This window comes from Dreissena polymorpha, chromosome 16, assembly GCF_020536995.1.
Source record: "Dreissena polymorpha isolate Duluth1 chromosome 16, UMN_Dpol_1.0, whole genome shotgun sequence".
Classification (NCBI taxonomy): Eukaryota; Metazoa; Mollusca; class Bivalvia; order Myida; family Dreissenidae; genus Dreissena; species Dreissena polymorpha.
In genome coordinates this window covers 5,462,086-5,483,498 of record NC_068370.1, presented here as the reverse complement: position 1 = coordinate 5,483,498, position 21,413 = coordinate 5,462,086, and the positions used below count along the sequence as shown (strand labels likewise).

Genomic DNA, 21,413 nt, shown 5'->3' with positions numbered 1-21,413 from the left:
TATATATACTGCTAGTCGCCAACAATTAGCATTACAAGAAGGCGCGTGTCAGTGCTAGGAAATTAAGGAAGAAGTGTATAGGAGATAAAAAGTAATACATAATGTATTTGTGAGACATAGAAACAAAGGTGATAGTGTTAGTTAAAAGAAGGAATATACAGATAAAAGGTTAAAAACAGCCAGCCTGCTTAGAAACTGTGTTCTAGTTTGGTCACCCCCAGCCTAAACTGGTCCAGGGTTGGTGCCTGTACAATATTGGCTGGTAGAGAGTTCCATAGGACAATAGTGGCTGGATAGAAGGAGAATTTATGGTAGTTGCTTGGAGTGGGGATTTGTCTGAATGAAAGAGGGTGCAAATGTCTAGTGAGCCGGGTCGGAGGAGTGACGTGGGGAGGCATTGGTACAGCAACCAGTCCGTGGACAATTTTATAGAACATCAGTAGCCGGGAGTCATACCTTCTGTTCTCAAGTGAACGCCACCCTAATTTGTCTAGCATGTGTGTGACACTGTTGTGATATGAGTAATCATGAGCTACTATACATAAGTTGTGGGCGGACCAGGGTTTTGAAGGCAAATTCTCTAATGCGTGGGTGTTTTAAGGGAATGTTGCATTTGATGAAGTTTAGTGTTTGACTGGCTGTTGCAGTAACCTGGTTTATGTGTTTATTCCAGCTGAGGTCAGATGTGATGCTAACACCCAAGTATTTAGCATCACTAACTGTTTCAAGGGTATGACCGTGGAGTGTGTAAGTGGATTTGTAGGGACGTTTTGACCTGGTGATGTTCATAACCGTACACTTGGAAGGATTAAATTCCATATCCCAAGAGTGTTCCCATTTTTGTAGCCGATCTAGATCTTCTTGCAGGGTATTTTGTTCAGTGGGATTGTTGACCGTGATGTAGACAGCAGTGTCATCAGCAAATAACCGGACCTGTGACACTATGTTTTCTGGCAGATCGTTTATGTAGAGCAAGAAGAGGAGAGGGCCGAGAACAGAGCCCTGGGGGACACCTGATGTGACTGGAACCTCGTCTGAATTGTCACCATTTACCAAGACAGACTGAAGTCGACCTATAAGGAAAGATTTGACCCATTGTAATGTGCTATCTTGGATGCCGTGTTGGTGCAGTTTGAAGAGTATTTTCATGTGATTGACCTTGTCGAACGCTTTCGAGAAATCCAGGAGTATTAGATCTGTTTGTTGACCATGAATAAAGTTCCTGGATAAGTCCTCTACAAGTCCTATGAGCTGTGTCTTGCATGACAGTTTTGACCTAAAGCCATGCTGGAGATGGAAAAGAATGTTGTTGACCTGGAAGTGTTTGGTGATGTTTGAGGCGACGATATGTTCCATGACTTTGCAAAGAACACAAGTCAGTGAAATCGGCCTATAGATCTAGTCAATCAGCAAGGTGGTTGTTTCAATACACTGCTGTAGATGTTATACAGAGAATTTATGTTAATACATAAACATTGTCATTCAGAAGACGCAATAAAGTAACATACACTAGCTGGGGCATCATGTGTAAGGCAGTTGTGGCTTTAACTTTTCTAGTTCAGCTGTCTTTATTAATTTGATAAAATATACTTTAATTAAATTGAAATGAATAATCATGTGTTGCGTGTATATATTGGCATGATAAATAACAATTAACCTGTGAAATAGTTGTTGTGCAAGCGGTTTTGTCACATTTTTTTCAATCGGGCATCCTTGGTATTATTGATCTGAACAAATAAGTCCGAAGTTTTCAAATGAGTTTCAACTCTTCATTTGTGGAGAAACGAAAGTACACCCTAATGTAAACAAGTGGCTCGGCATCAGCTGACGAAGATGTTCAGGCGCAAAATGCAGTCTGTTTTGGTGTTGTCATTGCGTAAGCAGTCTGATTTCATACCCACAGACAGGTGGGACGCCGTGCCGAAAGCAGAAGTGGAGCGTTTTATTATCGATTGCATGACAAAAGTCGGAACAAAGCGGACACATGCTGTGAGCCTGGCGAGCAATTTGATGACAGCCGATTACAGGGGCCATTATAGTCATGGCATGAACAGATTAGGTATACCTTAGATTACCTTAGATGAGTTCTTGAAGAAGGCCCTCAGCCTCTGACTCAAGCTCTTCATTTTCTTTATCTCTTCCGGTCGAGATTTTAGCTTCAAAGTTGTAAACAATTTCCTGGTTTTTCCAGTATTTATCTTGCCTCAAATGACTTTATAGATGTAGCTGTAATAACGCTGTTTGGTAACGAGTTCCAGGTGTCAACGACTCGCTTGCTGAATGAGAACTTTCTGATGTCCAAACGAGGTCTTGTCTTATATAATTTCTTATTGTTTCCCCTAGTTACGCTTTCTTGATTCAGTTTTAACAATTCCTATTCATCAAAATAATATTTTCCATTCAGTAGTTTATAAACTTCTATCATATCCCCTCTTACTCTTCTGTAACTCAATGTTGGTATGTTCAATTTCTTTAATCGTTCTTCATATGATAGGTTGTTTAGTCCAGGAATCATTCTAGTAGCCCTTATCTGCATGTTTTCAACAGTAATAATGTCTTTTTTCTTGTAGGGGCACCAGATGGGATGGGCATATTCAACGTGAGGTCTGATCAGTGCAGTATATAACTTTTTGAATGTTGGAATGTCGAGGTATTCAAAGGATCTTCTCATTGCACCTAATACTGAATTTGCCTTATTCACTTTTTAAGTTAAATGTTGTCCAAATGTAAGCTTATCGTCTATGGTGACCCTATATCTTTCTCTGCATGGCTTATTTCCATAGGTTTCAAGTCTGGTCTTAGTTTGTATGTTCTTTCGCCCAATTTCTTATTTCTTATAGTCATTGTTTTACATTTGTCTCGATGGAATCGGAGCAGCCACTTGTCAGACCTTTTACTCATGCTAAATATGTCTTGCTGGAGCATTTCTTTGTCTTTTTCCAAGGCAATTTCCCTGAATATTTTTGTGTCATCTGCATATAAATACAGCTGGCTGTCATTTTCTATGTTTTCAGTGATGTCGAAGAGCATCGGTCCGAGCACTGAGCCCTGGGGTATTCCGCTCGTAACTGGTTGCCACTTTGATTCACTTCCATTAACTAAGACTTTTTGTCTTCTGTATGAGAGAAAGTTTTCAATCCAGTTTATAAACTTATTTCCGAAGCGATATATCTTCAGTTTGTGCACGAGACGCCGGTGTGAAACTTTATTGAAGGCTTTCATGTAATCACAGTATGCCACGTTGATAGAGCCTCCGCGATCAAGTATCTCTGTCCATTTATCGAGCACAGCTAGTAACTGTAAAACTGTTGATCGACCAGATATGAAACCAAATTGATTTTCACTAAACATGTTGTGATTCTTCATATGTTTTACCATTTTCTCCCTCACTATCTTTTCGAGCAGTTTACACAGAATGCATGTTAAGCTGACTGGCCTATACTTACCAGCGTCTTTTTTTATCTCCCTTTTTATAAATAGCAGTTATGTGTGCAGTTTTCCATTCATCAGGCAGGGTACTTGTGTCTTTGCTATTTCTAAAGATGATACAGATTGGTAATGCTAATGTGCTGCTAAGTTCTTTCAGTATTCTTGGGCTAATCTGGTCAGGTTCTGGGGATTTATTGATAACTAGTTTCTTTTTTACTAGTTCAACTGTGATGTCAAACTCATCTTCAATTGGACAATCTTTCAACTGAATATCTGGTAGTTTATCATTGGGTTCTTGCGTGAATACTGACGAGAAGAATTCCCCGAGAACATTTGCCTTTTCGTAGTCCGTTTCAGTTAATGACTCTTTCTTGTCATCTTTGTATAAATCTGATATTGTGGACTGAGTCATTTTGATTTCACGTAGGCCCAAAACCGTTTTGGATTATCATTAGTCGACAAAGCTATATCTTCTTCATACTTTTTTACTGATTGTCTTGTTAATTTTCTAACTTGATTTCTTACTCCCTTGTACTGTTCAAAAGCTCTTTCATCTCCAGTATTTCTATACCTATTCCATAATCTTTCTTTTCTTCTCATTTAACTTTTTCGATAATTGTATTCCATGTTTCTTACTTGGTTTGTTAGCACTTGACTTTTTTCTTGGTATATGCTTTTGGATAGCCTCATTTACTTTCTCTGTGAAAAATTTCCATTTTTCATCTAATTTTTTATTTATCATGGCACTTTCCCAATCTATGCTAAGTGTCTCTTTCATTCAGTCAAAATCGGCTTTTGCAAAGTTAAGTCTCTCTTTTGCATGATGATTTTGAGAATAACCGCTAAAGTTAAATGTTATAACAGAGTGGTCACTCTTCCCTAGTGGGTTTTCAATGCTTACACTATTTATCATTCCTTCCTCATTGCTGAATATAACGTCTAGAAGTGATGGATCTGCGTCTCCCCTTCCACGTGTTGGCTCATGTACGTGTTGATACCAGAAGCTGTCTCTGATGCACTCCACAAATTCAAAACTGAAGTCACCTGGTCCCCTGTCTGTAGACATATCACCCCAGTTGATATTTGCAAAGTTCAGATCACCTACTGTAACAAAGTGTGTGTATTTCATAGCGGTGATTTCATTGATCAAACTACAAAGCTTTTGACATTCTTCTGTGTTCATGCTAGGGCTACGATATACTGATGTGAAGAGTAACTTGTCACATTTATTCAGGCTTATTTCAACACTTAGATATTTATTGTAGACTGTCTTAAATGATACCTGGGTGAATTTCAATTCTTGATTGACATAAATCAGTAGACCTCATTCCTCAGAGTCTTTACTAAGGTTTTTATACACAGTTTCATACCCGTCCAGGTTATACTCTGCAATCAGTCTTTCATATCTGAAGTTTTTAGCTTTTACCTCTTGTAATGCAATTATTTTAGGCTTTTCTTACATTTCTATTAACTTCATTTTCAGTTCATAAAACTTATCATTTGTGAACGTATCTACATTTGTGAACAAAACTGGGAAACTATCTACATTGTTAAAAACATTTCTACACTGGTCACTGTTTTCATTTACTAACCTGGGCTGAGCGTTGGAGAGCCTAGTATGGGCTCGTTCGCCTCCATCCCTTTGGCCTTGAATGACTTTACCCTTACAATTTTTCTGTCCCACTAAGGGCCTCTGACCAGATACCGAAAATGTGGATCTTTTTCTGACTCGGTTTTATCCTTCGCTTCTTTTCTCAGTTCTTTTTCCTTTTTTCGTTCCTCGAAACTCATGTCATGTTTCACACCAACTTTCTTAATATATGCTACTTCTGAAAATTAAAGTTTATAACAGTTTTTCATAATCGTGGCTTTAATAATGTTTTCGGTGAAAGTTGCGACTAGAATTCTTGGGACTTCAACATCTTCACCACGAATTTTTCTCCTTAAACCAGTTTTACCTATGCGCCGAACAACCAAAATGTTTTCAGCAAGAATCATGACACCCATTTCCATTGCAATTTGTCTGAGCTTGTGTTTATCATGTTCGATTTTTTCATTTTTGATATTGCCGGATCCTTCAGGTATGTTATAAAACGCTATATTGTTTTTTCTATCAATTCTTTCTTGAATTGAATTCATTACCTGCTCATCAGATTTTCCTAAGATTTTCTTAGCACTAACTTTACTTACACCAGCATCTGTCTCTGCACTGCTTACCGCTTCATCTGCACTGATAACCTTAGTGCCCTTATATGTCACAGTCAGATATTTGCTTGAAGATGGTTAGGTTCTCATGACATTCACCTTTGTTGTTTTATCATGTGCTTTATCTGCATGACTTGACAGGACCTAGCTAGTCCAAATAATTAGACATAATCAATTGATTGTCGATTAAAATCAATCTCATATATAAAGGAGTACACAGGACCTTGACAAATGCAGTGTCGACATTCAATACTCTGTACACATGCCGTCTCAGAAAATACACCACATCGTATTTATGCTTTCCTGTACATACACCCTCGTGGACAAGCACCACTCCAGACATATTCCCTCAAAGACTTAAAGTTAATCATTGCACTGTTTTCTGAGTGATTCAATTGGTTAACAACGCCATTCACTTGACAAGAAAAGTCCACCTTTTTTTTATTGAAATTTAAAAAAATTGTTTTAGAACAATTATTGTTCACTCTGTTGTAGGCCGCTTAGATTCAGTTTCAATTCAGTGCTTGGCTGATGGTCAAAACAACATGCCATCACATTGACTTTCGGCCCACTTGTCAGGTGTTAATTAACTATCAAATGCACTCATGTTGATATGAATTAAGTTTTTTAAACAAGTAAACTCCTAAATTTTCGTACATTCAATCACCATGCAGCATTTGACCTTCTAGCTCGAAAGCAGGCATTCACTATCAAATTGTCATTTAGCCAGTCCATATTTATTTATAGACCTTTGTATATTGGAAATATTGTTGAATATATTGTAGTCAAATATATTAAAGCTCACTATGTTTCATTCTTTCTGTTTGTAGATCTGTATGTAAATGACATCAGAACAGGGATCACGGTGAGTAAAGATGAACCTTCAATAGAGAAGGAGACAGTGTCTACTGCAATGGTGTGTGGTAACAATGTGCTGGGTCCAGTGGTAGGAAACTTCTGCATGAAGCTGGCAATAAAGAAGGCAAAGGAGACCGGTGTAGGATGGGTGGTTGCAAATAGTAAGAGAATTTAATAAATAGTAAAAACTGATCATTGTTCTTGGTGTTGCAATTTTGTACATTGAGTACAAAGTGTGTTGTGCACATTTTACCATGTTCCGGTATAATTGGACTATTGTTTTCCTTGATTTGTTCTTGGAATAAAGAAAATGGATTCAACATTCAGTGATTTTTTTTTGCCAAACATTTCTGCCTTTCACAGGCTCTTTTCCAATGGCAAAAAGGAACATTTTTCCAAATAATCTGACCAAAATTTTCAAAACATACACTTGTAAACAATTGGAATGCTGTTATTTATAATCATATTAATGACAGGGCCCTCAATCCATTTTAGGGGAAGCAGGTCGCTACCCATAGCAGGGGGAATTTTCGCGGCGTTTCCCTTTTTGGGGGATTTTTAACTTACTCTCTAATTATTACATTTGTACATGTTTGAACTATATTCATTGCTTATTTCATAATTTAGTATGTTTGACAAGATTAAATTAAAATAGAATTGAGATATAGTAATCATGAGACATCTATCTATAAAAAAAAAAAAAAAATGTTTTTTTTTTAGGGGGAATTTTTCCCCCAAAAAGGGGAAAAAAGTATACTTTTTAGGGGGGGAATGCGGCCGAATTTCGGCCGTGGATTTGACAGATTGAGGGCCCTGAATGATGTTCAATTTTTCCCATTTTCGTGGTATATTGTGCTTTTTTCCCAATCCAAAAGACACAAGCTGTATATTATAAAGAAAAAATCATTGATATTTTTTTATGGCATATTGCTTTCAACAGATTACTTTGTTTCAATGCATGGTTATTTTCATTTTAAACAGACTTACATACTTATTCAAGATTTTTTATCAGCTATTATAGCATTCTGTTTATGTGTCATTTAGGTTCCAATCATTATGGAATAGCAGGATACTATTCCATGCTTGCTTCTGATGAAGGACTGCTGGTAAACATTTATCTTTATCTTGAAAACACATAATATGCCATGAATACTTAATATTACTTGAATTGGAACTACTGTAACTACTGTAAAACATGTTTTGATAAATTGAATATAATATTCCATGTTTACTTCTTGTGAATGTAAAATACTGAAAATTCCTATTATAAAAAAAACCAATGCAATCAATTGTCAATTATACAATGTATTTTTTTCTAATCATACCATAGAATTGGACTAACACTCTATGTCCAATTTTTCCAAAATGTTCCAAAATATTCTCATGTCTGTTGGGATTAGCATAAGCTCACCACAACTGAAAATTATCTTCAAAATTTGTACAAACTCTTAAGATTTTAAGTCATTAAATGGATTGATAAAATAACAAACTAAACAGGCTAAGTGTAAGAAAATTTGAGAAATTTAAATTAGTGATTGGTTTCAGTCTTTAAGTCTGACATCAGTTGTTATGACATGGTAAGTACATTATTATTCAAAACTGAAATAATGGTTTCATTCTTTAAGTCTGACATCAGTTGTTATGACATGGTAAGTACATTATTATTCAAAACTGAAATAAGGAAGTTAATAATTCAATTTAACAGATGTTCCCAAAGCATTTTATTAGTTACAATTAATGATGCATACAATTTAATGTAAGTTTTTATTTTCTTTAGTTTTAAGCTCAATGAGATAAGTTTTGTGTCCCTTGTGCATTGTTAATTGTGAGCCTTCAATCACTGTAGAAGTGACAGTTTTGCCAGGATATTTTTGACTCCATATTGATGAAACTTGGTCAAAATGTTAAAACTGACAAAATCTAAACAAAATAGTTTTACCACCCTTGAAGACTCAATCTTAATGAAGCTAGGACACTTGATCATATCTTAAACAAAATAGTGTAACCACTCTTGGAGCCTCATTTTTTACTCAATCTCAATGAAACTATGTCAAAATGTTTCTCTTGACAATATCAAGTCCTTTTCTAATCTGGGTTACCGGTAAGTATAAAATACTAGGTCACTACCTAATATCTTAGAAAACCCTTTTACCACTTGAGAAGCCACATTTATTCTTCAATCTAGGAAAAACTTATTCAGAATGATCATCTTGTTTCACTACTCTTCATATTCTCCTATCATATATACAAATATGCTTTTGAATATGCGTTCAGGGTGATAACATACTGATAATGCACTTAATATTAATATTACATTTCAGGGCATGTCCTTCACCAATACCTCACCTTTAGTTGTTCCAACACGAGCAAAGGAGGTGAGTGTTTGACATATCAATAGACATGAACTAGTATATTTTTATGCCCCCGGATCGAATGATCGGGGGGGGGGTATATTGTTTTTTGCCTGTCTGTTTGTCATTTTATGTGCATGTGTGTGTGTGTGTTTGTGTGTCTGTCTCAAAACTGTAACCTTGGTCATAACTTTTTTCAATATTGAAGATAGCAACTTGATATTTGGCATGCATGTGTACAGTGTTCGACACTAACGGGAATCCGGTAGTCCGAGACTCGTGGAAAACGAGACTTGGACTCCTTGTTTTTTGTGTAAAGGAAGTCCATCGGACTCCTTTAAAATCATCTGTGAATTATAAAAAAACAAACTTTGTTTGTTTATTCATTTCGCAAAATCAGAATGTCTGCACAAAAAACATTTTACTCAGAATACGGGTAGTAATTGTCCATGACTGTCTATAAAAACTTTCAGTTTCAATTGTTTATTGTCACATTTCAATTGTAATAATTTAATATTTTAATATTCACCCACCCTCTACATACTGCAGAAGGAAATTTTTAATACCAAGTCATGACACTTCAACCACTGCTTGAGAGCTGTAAGAGTTCTTCTTAACAAGGAAGATTATAGACAGCTGGTCTATTATTAGTGAGAAGTGTTCAATCAAAACTAAGTAATGTAGGAAGCATTGTCCGTTGTCAAAATGTACTTTGTTAACACTATAGAGAATATATTTATTTGCAATATACACGAAACATTGTAAGAAATCAGTCTAAATGACAATTGGGTAAATTACAAAACTGCGTTCATAAACTAGGTTGCTTTGTCAAATTAAATAAAAAGTTTCTGAACTTTTCAGAAGTTACATGTTTACCCAAATTCTCATGAAACTTGATCAGATCGCTTTTTCTTATGGTATATCTGCTTAGTTTGAAAACGGTTCAGGTCTACTGAAAAAATATGAGTGCCAGTGGGCTAAGACATTTTCCTTATGTGGGTGTTATGAAACTTTGTGAACTATCTAGAAATCAAATTGTGCTCATGATATTTCAAATGAATTTGAAGTTTTGCTTCAGTCCGTTCCAAAAGACGACTTAAGGTGAAAGTAGTTTAGGAAGGGATTTTATAGAGGTCATTTTTGTTGATCGTTCGGCTCGTCCTAAGTTTAAAATTAAAAAAAAAAAAAAATCCCCTGTGTTGAAAAGTGGCCCCTTCCTGAGGGTTTCTTGCTTTATATGTTTGGAGCAAACACTTTAAAAATATCTCTCCTAAAACCGCAAAGCCAAGAGGTTTGGTTTTAGGCATATATCATTTTATTTTGGTCCTCTACCAAGTTTTCTTTAAATATCGTCCCTTGGGTAAAACTGGCCACCTCGATGATGAAGAAATGTATAAAGACTTAAGGATTTAAAAATTGTTAGGGCAGGGATAAGTTTCTGTTTAACATCGAACGGTCCTGTAACAACTATGTTAAAATCATCCCTCTTGGGTTATAATTGACCCCACCCTATGCGTTACTTGTTTAATTATATATATTTAGGGAAAACTTGAATTATAAACAAAATCTTGATTCGCGAGGTCAGAATGTCTGCACTTTTGAACATCCGAAAAATATGCCACTCATCATTCTGCTCAAACACAACGACAAAATATTTTTATACTTTGGTTTCTTGTCGCAGTGCTTGCGAGTAGTGATAGTGGAAACTCTCGAACTCTGAATCAACCCAATCTTGGTCGTTGTTTTTTTCTCAGATACTTTCGCGTAAAAAATAGCTTTCGCTAAACAGTGTAAAATTATCACAATACCCGAAATTGTTTACACAATGAACATTTTACGGTCACAATGCACTGAAGATGGGAACGACTGTGAATCAGTTATGCGTAAATAACTCAATTCCACTAGCAATCGATAATGTCATTGTTGGCTTTGTTTTATTATGTTTAAAATTATGGGGAGAATGTGTAAAGCTGTAACGACCAATCCCGAAGATCAACAAGCAAGCATATATATAAATGCATTATTAAAAATGATATTTTTTAAACTTACAATATTAACTTAAATATAAATGGCATTTGTTAAATAATTTTGCAATCTAAAATATCAAATGACAACACATATAGAAAAGAAGTCTCTAAGAACTTTGATCTGAAACCAAACATGAAAGACAATTTATCAATTTATGGTTAACATGTGTTATTGCCCCCCCAAAATACGGTATATAAAAAGTGTCATAAGTTTTGGACTACATGAAGTTTGATCGGACTCCTTAATTTCTGAAGAAAGGAGTCCAAAGAACTTCTTACTCAGAATAGTTAGTGACTAACACTGTGTGTATCTCATGGAGCTACACATTTGGAGTGGTGAAAGGTTAAGGTCAGCCTTCAAGGTCAAAGGTCAAAAAAAAAAGTGGCGCATTAAGGGGCATTGTGTTTCTGACAAACACATCTCTTGTTGTAAAATGTAGTTAATTTAAAGATGGTGGATATTTATTTTTTTAATTTGTTGATATCTCTTGTTTCAAAAAATCATTTTGGCATTGCTTCTGAACCCACAAAAGAAGTGAAATCCCTACTGGCAATATTGGCAATTTTATTTTTTAAACCTTTCCCTCTCAGAAGCAAAATGAAAATGGCTATGTGCAAACAGCATACAACCAGAACAGCCTGCAAGCAACTTGAAGTCTGTTCAGGTTTTATGCTGTTTGCTGCTCATCAGTAGCTAAGGGTTGGAAATGCAGCCTTTAAAACTTGAATTTAGTAATTAAGGTCTTAAATCAAATTTAACTTTTTGAGGGACAACAAATGCGTAAACATAAGTTTTTAAGTGGTTAAGGGTATAAGAAGAAACATTTCTGTAATTGTAAATGTGCTCTAGAGACTCCTGTACTGATCCACATATAAGCCCTTTGCATGCTGGGAAATTTGTCGTCTGCTAAAATGTTGTCTGCTAAATTTCTAAAATTAGCATTTCTTAGATTCTTTTTTCAAAGAATACTATCAGAATAGCAAACAGTTTGGATCCTGATGAGACGCCACGTTCTGTGGCGTCTCATCTGGATCCAAACTGTTTGCAAAGGCCTTCAAAATTCGGTTCCCGCACTGAAAGAGTTAGCAAACAAACATATGTTTGACAGCCAGATTATTATAGGCATTAAAAATACTCATAACTTTTAAGATTACTCAAACCTTGTATAAATAGTAATGTTCAATATAAGTCTTTGAAAAGTATGGCTTGTTTAGCAAAGCAAGTTCTTTTACAGATTCAGCATCTTCAACATCTTCAACATCTTTTGTTACTATGTAAAAAAATTAGGTTTGTTGTAAAGCTGTGTTGTGATGCTACAAAAGCTCAGTGTATTCCATTACAGATGTGAAACACCAGTAACAACAGCCACACACCCACCAAATACTCTACCATGTATATTGTGTCTAAGATATTTTTTATCTGAGATAAATAGGATCCAAGTTAATTTTAATTCAGGACATGATTTGAATTATCAATGATACAAACTTAAAGTAAATGAGGCAGGCTCTTAAAAAACAGGGCTTGATTCATTCGGCAAAGTGTAGTCTCAGATGAGCCTATGGAGTCCTCAAAGGCTAATGAGTGACGACATTGTCTGCTTTTATGGAATTTTTCGTTCAAAGTAAGTCTTTTCTAAATGAAAATCTAGTCAAGGCCTAAAAGCATATCGTCCCTGATACTGCACAGGCTAATCTGTGATGACACTTGACACAAGTCTATTAACCCTTTGCATGCTGGGAAATTTGTCATCTGCTAAAATGTTGTCTGCTGAATTTCTAAAATTAGCATTTTCTTCGATTTTTTTCACAGAATACTATCAAAATAGCAAACAGTTTGGATCCTGATGAGACGCCACGTTCTGTGGCGTCTCATCTGGATCCAAACTGTTTGCAAAGTCCATGAAAATTCGGTTCCCGCACTGAAAGGGTTAAGCCCCGTCCCAGAGCGTTGCTCAATTTAATCATGTAATTATTCCAATCTACCACTGTTTGCTCACATATAGTAACAGCAATGTATTGCTTGCTTTGTTTAGGCTGTTTTAGGTACCAACCCAATAAGTTTGGCAGCCCCTGGAAAGAAGGGTGACAGTTTTGTGCTTGACATGGCCACCTCTACATGTGCCTTGGGAAAGGTAACCAGCCCTGGACTTGAACCCTTTTCCACATAGAAGCAAAGTAAAAATGTCTATATATATATATATATATATATATATATATCATATGTGCAAACAGCATAAAACCAGAACAGCCTGCAAGTAACTCGTAGTCTGTTTAGGTTTTATGCTGTTTGCTGCTCATCAGTATCTAAGGTTTGGAGAGAACGCCTTAAAAACTTGAATCTAGTAAGAAAGGTCTTAAATTAAATATAACTTTCTAAGGGACCACAAATGCATGAAAATATGTATCAAAGTGGTAAAGGGTTTATGTCCTAAAGTAGATTAATGACCCCTTGATGTGAACCATTTTCCTTTCATGTGTACCATGATCCATTCTTGTGTCCAATGATCATTTCATGTCTGCAATAATTTGTGTTCATGTTTACAATAATTCCTTCATGCATACAATGATTCCTTCAAGCATACAATGATTCCTTCATGTGTACAATTATCCTTTCATATATTCTATAATCATTATAAATCTTCAAAAGTGAATGTCAATGTATTTGATTTGTAGGTTCACAGATCTATGCATCTTGATGTGCAAACATCATAAAACCAGAACAGCCTGCGAGTAACTCGCAGTTTGTTCAGGTTTTATGCTGTTTGCTGCTCATCAGTATCTATGGGTTGTAAATGAAGCCTTTGTAACTTGAATTTTGTGATAAAGGTCTTTAATTGAATTTAACTTTCTAAGGGACTACACAAGCACCAAAATACGTATCTAAGTGGTAAAGGATTAAATTGTTTTTATTGAATTTTGTTTCAGATAGAGCTGCATGATAGAAAAAATATAAGGATACCTCTGGGATGGGGTGTAGACAGTCAGGGAAAGGTAATGCAAAAGGAAAAGTTTTTTGGTTCGGTTGGAAGTTCAAATATTACAATTATAAAGTAAAATTGTAAATAAGGAATTTACATATGACAGAGCTTAAAAACAAATTTTTATGCATTTACAAATTTATTTATATTCTTGTATGAGCCTAAATATTCCATGCGTAAACATTTGAATTATAAGCATGAACTTGTAAGGTATTTCTCCGAATTCTTCAAAATTATCTCCTTTTTTTGCTCTTTGGCATCTTTTACCTTGTAGACTTGATATGTCACTTATGCTGTATGTAATGGCTATGAGTCGCACTTTGAAAAAACGGAGCTTAATGCATGTGCGTAAAGTGTCATCCTAGATTATCCTGTGGACTGCACAGGCTAATCTGGGACAACACTTAAACCCCTTCCCCCATAAAAGCAAACTGAAAATGGCTTTTGCAACCAGCATAAAACCAGATGAGCTTGTTCAGGTTTTATGCTGTTTGCTGCTCATCAGTATCTAAGGTTTGGAGATGAAGCCTTAAATTCTTGAATCTAGTACGTAAGATATTTCATTAAATTTAACTTACTAAGGGACTTCACATGCGTGAAAATACGTATCTAAGTGTGACAGGGTTAATTAAGCAACTGCAATAAGCCCAGTTTTTTTCAGACAGAGGCTCATATTGTGTCTAAGCAAAATACAATCACATCTAACAACTATATGCGTCGTGTTTTGACGACACTTTCCGCCTTAACTGGATTTTCATGTAGAAGAGATTTCCTTTAAACAAAAAATACCATAAAAGCATAAAGTGTTGTCCCTGATTGGCCTGTGCGGACTGCACCGACTAATCTGGGACGACACTTTACGCACATGCATTACGCCCAGTTTTTCAAGAGTGCGACTCATATATTCCCCAGATGAGCGATGAGCCCAAGCCCGTGCTGAATGGTGGGGGCCTGATGCCCCTAGGTGGGGCTGAGGAGACCAGCGGCTACAAGGGCTACGGGCTGGCCATGATGGTGGAGATATTCTGTGGCATACTGGGCAATGCTGCCTACGGACCTAACATACGCAAGTGGAAAACCACGGACAGGGTGGCTAACTTGGTAAGTCTTTTACAAGTGTATGAGTTTTAGCTCACATATGAAGTCGGATTTTATCAGAGTGTCTGTTGGTTTATTTGTAAGCTGTGTTGTCAGTTTAAATTATTATAAGCATGGTTAGCAAACTACGTTTATATTTTTAAAGCGTTTCATTTGACACTTGGCATATGTCATTAGTATGAAGTATAGATGTGCAAGACTAAATTTGTATTGATCCGATTATTCATGAGTGATGGGCCCTTCACTTTGCCATGGGCATGGCTGCCATATTAAATGTTAGATGTTTATGGAGAAAACATTTCTCAAGCAATTGACTCTAAACCTGAAGTGTTATAAGAGAGGCGCCCAGATTTTAATTTTTACACAATCTGTATACACGTTTAGACAGTACTGCTTGAAAAAATAATTTTGTTCATAGCTTTTACTCTATCATGTACATCATAATCTTGATGTTTCAATATTGCCAGTCTTCATTTTTAGCCATTCATCATTTTTAGCATAATGCGTCAAACTATAAGGGGCTAAGTGGAAGGGGTTGTTGGACTTTTGAAGACTAAACACATGTGTGGGAAATTTCAAAATAAGTTCAAAAGAATAGGAATTGGAAAATCGATTTCCTTGAGGCATCACTAAAGTGAATGTATGTTACATTTTTACCGAAATATTGGAAGCTAAACTTTAAAAAAAAGATCGTAGTTCATCAGCTAAAAATAGCGCAAATTGAGAAAATGAGGGCTATATTGGCTGTTATACATGAAAGTTAAGAGGTAGAAAATGGATGAACTTAATAAATTCTGATGATAAAATTATCGATTCAGGTAGGTTGGACCTGCAATATAAAGATTGCTAGATGAGAAAACACAAAAGACAGTTAGCAAAAAACTAAAGTTCATTTAGCAGGACTCTTTTGCCAAGGGTTTCATGGCATGGGCTGGTGTCTTGTATAGATGAAAAAGACAGATTCGCATTGTCAACAATGAATCTTAAGTTAATAGCAAGTTCTATGTCAATAAGGTATTAAAGAGGTTTCTTCAAAATGAAGTTCGAAACTGTTTCCAGGAGGTTGTAAGTTGATGGTGTTCCATCGGGATGGCGAGCCTCAAGTCACACACCTTAACAAACCCTCCAGTTTCTCAAGACAGAGAAAAAGATCGTTAACTACCATTGCAATGTATTTGGAAATCTCGGTTGCTGCTCAAATGGACTTTGGTACATCTAGAATCCTATAATGTGGTCTACAGATGCGCAATTTTAACTCTGTTATAGGTCTTAAAACTCTTAAGGATGAGTGGAGAAAACTGGACAAAAATATTATTAACAAGAATTTTAAATTGTTAACAAAAAGGTGTAGGATTTTTTATGCATGTAATGAATTTCATATTGAATGCTTGCTTCAATCAAAGTTATGCTGCAATTCTTATTTTGGGTCATTAATTGTTTTAACTATAATCTGGGTGCCTCTTGTAATAATAATAAATAATTTATTATCCAAAGGAAAATATATAAAGACATGTATCATTTTTATTTTAACATATTTGAACATTACAATTTACATTCACAATTTGGCCTTCTTATTAAAATATGCGATATGTTCCCTTGCAGAGTTTTACTTAGTTTGCAGTGATTTACTTCACATGATTCATCCGGTGTTGCCCATGTTTTCAGGGCCAGTGTTTTATTGCTGTGGACCCGGAAGCCTTTGGGCCTGGTTTCTCAGACAGACTGGACGATCTTATGAACAGCTGCCGACGGCTTGAAAATGTATGCGACAAATGGAGAAAGTGGGTAAATGCATGTGTAAAAGTGTCGTTCCAGATTAGCCTGTGCAGTCAGGGACGACACACCTCAGTCCACCTCTGCTGACTGTACAAGCCTATCTGGGACAACACTGTGCACATGATTTAAACACCATTTTTCCAGAGACTTGTGTATTTTTTTAATTGACATTTTGTTTCCCCATGTCCAGATCATTATAAACCCTAATACAAAGTAGTTTGCTAGATATCCATGGATGACTGTCTCTTACACAATCTGTGTATCCATTTGTGTGCCCAACTGCCTGTCTGTTGTTGGTCTGTCTGAGTGTCCGTCTGTATTTGCACATTTTTGCAAAGTTTTTGCTAGGATTGTTCTTTATGATATAAAGCTGTGCATTTGTTGGTCATTAAAAGATACAAAGGTATGCCCAGGTTTTAACTATGAATTTCTGAAACATTTTACTATAGGCTAAATACTAGTATTCAAAATTATAAATTCTGTAATGAGCAGATGTGTCATATGTGGTATGTAACATTTTGGCCTTGGTCTGTGAAAAATGTATTTAATGCATGTGAATAAAGTGTCATCCCAGATAAGCCTGTGCAGAATGCACAGGCTAATCAGGGACGACACCTTCTGCTTTTATGATATTTTTAGTCAAGAAAGTATCTTTTTAGCAAAAATTAAGTTTAGGCGTAAAGTGTCGACCCTGATTAGCCTGTGCAGACTGCACAGGCTAATCTGGGACAACACTATATGCGCATGCAGGAAACCCCCTTTTCATAGAGCGTGGACCTTTTTATATTGCCCTTCTTCAAATCTTGGTATGGGGTCAAAATTGGCCAAATAACTTTCAAAATCTTTTTCTCTGATACCACAAAGCCCAATGGTTTATAATTTTGTAAGTACCAGGAACATTGTATTTTTGTTCTGTACAAACTGTGTTCAAATGATGCTCCTGGAGTACAAATAAGATGCCCAGGATCCATTTTATGTCCCTGAAGGAGGGCATATAGTAATCGCACTGACTGTCTGTCTGTTCGTCTTTCTGTCACACTTTGCGTTTAGGTTTAAAAAAATGCTCATAACTTCTATGTCTCTACATATTTGGTATGCATGTGTATATGGACAAGGCCTTTCCATACACACAAATTTTGACCCCTTTAACCTTGACCTTAGGGTCCGTGATAAGGTTTCAAAATCTGCGTTTAGGTTTCGAAAAATGCTCATAACTTCTATCAAAGCAGTTTTAGGGGGCATATGTTATCCTATGGTGACAGCTCTTGTTTCTTTGTTAAAACTTGCTAGATATTACAACATGTGGCGTACTGTGACAAGCTTTAGTCACAAATTAATTAAAGACTTTTTGGATTATCAAATATTAGTAATAATTTAAGAATACTGTTTTAAAATTAGTTAAATGTTATTTTTTCAAAGCTAGCAGAGAAGTTTAAGTAATTTACATAGCAAAGGTTTGTTTTCTAGAATATTTATTGTGCAGTAAATTGAAATTAAGCTTTGACGTGCACACACTCCACTTCTTTCGCTGTTAAATTATTATGCCCTCTATTGGTGACAGTTATGAAATGCCCTAAACAATACATTTGGTTAAACAGAATTGGAAATTAGCAAGGGCCAACTGCCACTAACATTTGTGGTGGGCCCCTAGATTTTCTGACAAATCTTACTTGTCCTCTGAACAGTAAGTATTGAAAGAATGATGGTGGTAACCATGGCCAAAATTTTAGTTTCTGACCATGGGTAAATACGGTACAAGTGTATATTTTCATGTTAGCATATCATGCAAGTGAGCCTAGCTCTAGAAAATGAGGTTATATGCTCCATGCATTAAGCCCCATTTACACTGAGTGTGGCTCATCTATTTCCACAGGCTGATGATGAAGAAGAGGTGCTGGTAGCAGGTGATCCAGAGAGACAGCACATGTCCATGTGTGACATCCGAGGAGGCATACCATACCATCAGAGACAGATCGAGTACGCTGTAAGTAGGCGGCCATTTTGTAACAGAGACAGATAGAGTACGCTGTAAGTAGGCAGCCATTTTGTAACAGAGACATATTGAGTATGCTGTAAGTAGGCAGCCATTTTGAAACAGAGACAGATTGAGTATACTGTAAGTAGGCAGCCATTTTGTAACAGAGACAGATCGAGTACGTTGTAAGTAGGCAGCCATTTTGTAACAGAAACAGATTGAATACGCTGTAAGTAGGCAGGCATTTTGTAACAGAGACAGATCGAGTACGTTGTAAGTAGGCAGCCATTTTGTAACAGACAGATTGAGTACGCTGTAAGTAGGCAGGCATTTTGTAACAGAGACATATTGAGTATGCTGTAAGTAGGCAGCCATTTTGAAACAGAGACAGATTGAGTATGCTGTAAGTAGGCAGCCATTTTGTAACAGACAGATTGAGTACGCTGTAAGTAGGCAGCCATTTTGTAACAGAGACATATTGAGTATGCTGTAAGTAGGCAGCCATTTTGAAACAGAGACAGATTGAGTATACTGTAAGTAGGCAGCCATTTTGTAACAGAGACAGATCGAGTACGTTGTAAGTAGGCAGCCATTTTGTAACAGAAACAGATTGAATACGCTGTAAGTAGGCAGCCATTTTGTAACAGAGACAGATTGAGTACGCTGTAAGTAAGAAGACATTTTGTAACAGACAGATTGAGTACGCTGTAAGTAGGCGGCCATTTTGTAACAGAGACAGATAGAGTACGCTGTAAATAGGCAGCCATTTTGTAACAGAGACAGATTGAGTACGCTGTACCTAGGCGGCCATTTTCTAACACATATTTGCATTAGCCAATAGTGCTTATGGGAGCTTTTAGGATACCATGTTTTCTGCCTTTCTTCTAGTAACTTTTCCTGAAAAGCAAGGCAGATTTAAATGCAACTTTGGTGACCCTCCTCTTTCAGATTAGAATTGTGGAAATATCATGTTGATTATGGAACAAATTGAAAATATCGTTCAACTTAAAATCATAGAGATCTTAAATGTGAATGATTTAATCGTGCATTAACTGCATTTCAAATTTAAATTCAATTATTTGTTTTTATTGGTTATCAAATTATAACTAAAACCATATGCAGTCGACTGTTGTAGGCTTAAACACGATTGGCTCAATTTTCTGGTTGGCTCAGTCTCCTCGAAAGCATAAATATAAATATTGGATAATGTTATTTTTCAATCTCAAAATATATATTTTTTAATTTTATAGGATGAACTTGCAGAGAAGCTTGGTGTAAAACCAATGAAGAAATGTTAATAACCATTCTGATGTATCCAGAATTTTGATGGACCAAACAAAATATTTACAATACCAAAGACAGCTCCTGATGTGAATGCAAGTTGAATGACTCTCACTTATTTTGTGTTGGTTTCTGGTATGATATAATTTTGCTACAGTTATAACTATTTCTATTTTACTGTATGCCACAAGTATCATTAAACAAAGATGAATGTATGCTAACTCCTCGGAATGATGTTTGTTTTGTGTTTGTTAAGTTTAACCTTATTAATGACAGGTTGTTGATATGGATTTTTTGATGGACTTCATGCTTATAATGTTATGTGGTTTAAAGTTTTTGTTGTTTTTCATAAAAAATAATGTTATACAAATTGAACAGTATTAATACAAGAATACTTTTAAGTATTTTTATTATTTTATTAACACATGTATGTTTAAAGTGTTTTTTTTATATTAGGCATTTAAATGTATTCGAAACAGTTCATTATTCTGGTGTAATAAAAGGTGATCAAAACTTTTAGTTACAACAACATTGTAATGTTAAGTGCAGTGCATTCTAACTTAAGCATTATGTTCTGGTAATGTTTGGGCTTTATTTGCCATGTTGCTTCAAATTAAAAATATTTTATGCTAAATGTTATATTATTACAATGACAATATATCTTGATACAACTTCATGCTTCTTAATAAAACACATATATTGTGTGTATGATTTCTTAACAATTACACATGTCTAGAAAACATTGTAAAATTTGTGGACAAAATAGGTCACATTTTTATTGGTTTGTCTATGTAACAAACAGAACACGAGTTTTAATGTGTGCAAACATACAAAAATTGCAGCTGAAGTCATCTTACAATAAACTTGCACATAAATCAAACTTAACTGAAAGTATTTTTTTATTCAGTAACTCTGAATTTGAATGTTTGTGTTCATTTTGTGACTGCAACATTGCCTATGCTCCACAATGCTTCATTTAGAATTGTATTGGAGACATATCCACAACTAGATGTGAGTGATCTAAGACTTAATAAGTGCCATTATCATTTACTGTTGGATTTTGTAGTTAAGATTAGTAATTATCATCTATTATACTGTGCTATGTTCACTTGATTTTATACAATCATATTAAAAATTTCGGTTAAGTGCAATATGTTTCAACTTATTATAATACACTATTATTACATGTTCGAAAAATAGTTTCACCTGAGAAATGTCATAAGCTGTTGTGTAGTATTATAATAAAATAAATGTTTGAATGATAATTTATGATTGTTCTAAATATTGGTTCAAAGAACAAACTTTTGTCTGATTAATACTTTATAGATCCTGGAATTTTAGTTGCATACTTTTTAGATTCTCAAAAATGCTGCTTTATGTGCCACAAAGTGTGATATTAGCAATTGGTAAGTTTGCACGCACATGCACTTTGACC

The 21,413-nt window shown here is 35.6% G+C and overlaps 2 protein-coding genes across 2 annotated transcripts in view; one reads left to right on the top strand and one right to left on the bottom strand.

The window, feature by feature from the left end:
* LOC127862900 (actin-binding protein IPP-like) overlaps positions 1-1,763 on the bottom strand; it is a 35,148-nt gene extending 33,385 nt beyond the window's left edge. The window contains exon 1 of the mRNA XM_052402174.1: positions 1,658-1,763. The gene's annotated coding sequence lies outside the window, so the exon portion shown is untranslated. The remainder of the gene's footprint in view (positions 1-1,657) is intronic.
* A 23-nt stretch (positions 1,764-1,786) lies between these two features.
* On the top strand, positions 1,787-21,243 carry LOC127862903 (uncharacterized oxidoreductase YjmC-like). Its single transcript, XM_052402176.1, has 10 exons — positions 1,787-2,059; positions 6,465-6,653; positions 7,537-7,598; positions 8,814-8,867; positions 12,904-13,002; positions 13,796-13,861; positions 14,761-14,949; positions 16,612-16,707; positions 18,596-18,706; positions 19,948-21,243. Exons 1-10 carry the CDS (start codon positions 1,834-1,836, stop codon positions 19,993-19,995), a joined length of 1,140 nt encoding a protein of 379 aa, XP_052258136.1. The 5' UTR covers positions 1,787-1,833; the 3' UTR covers positions 19,996-21,243.
* The last annotated feature ends 170 nt before the right edge of the window (positions 21,244-21,413 follow it).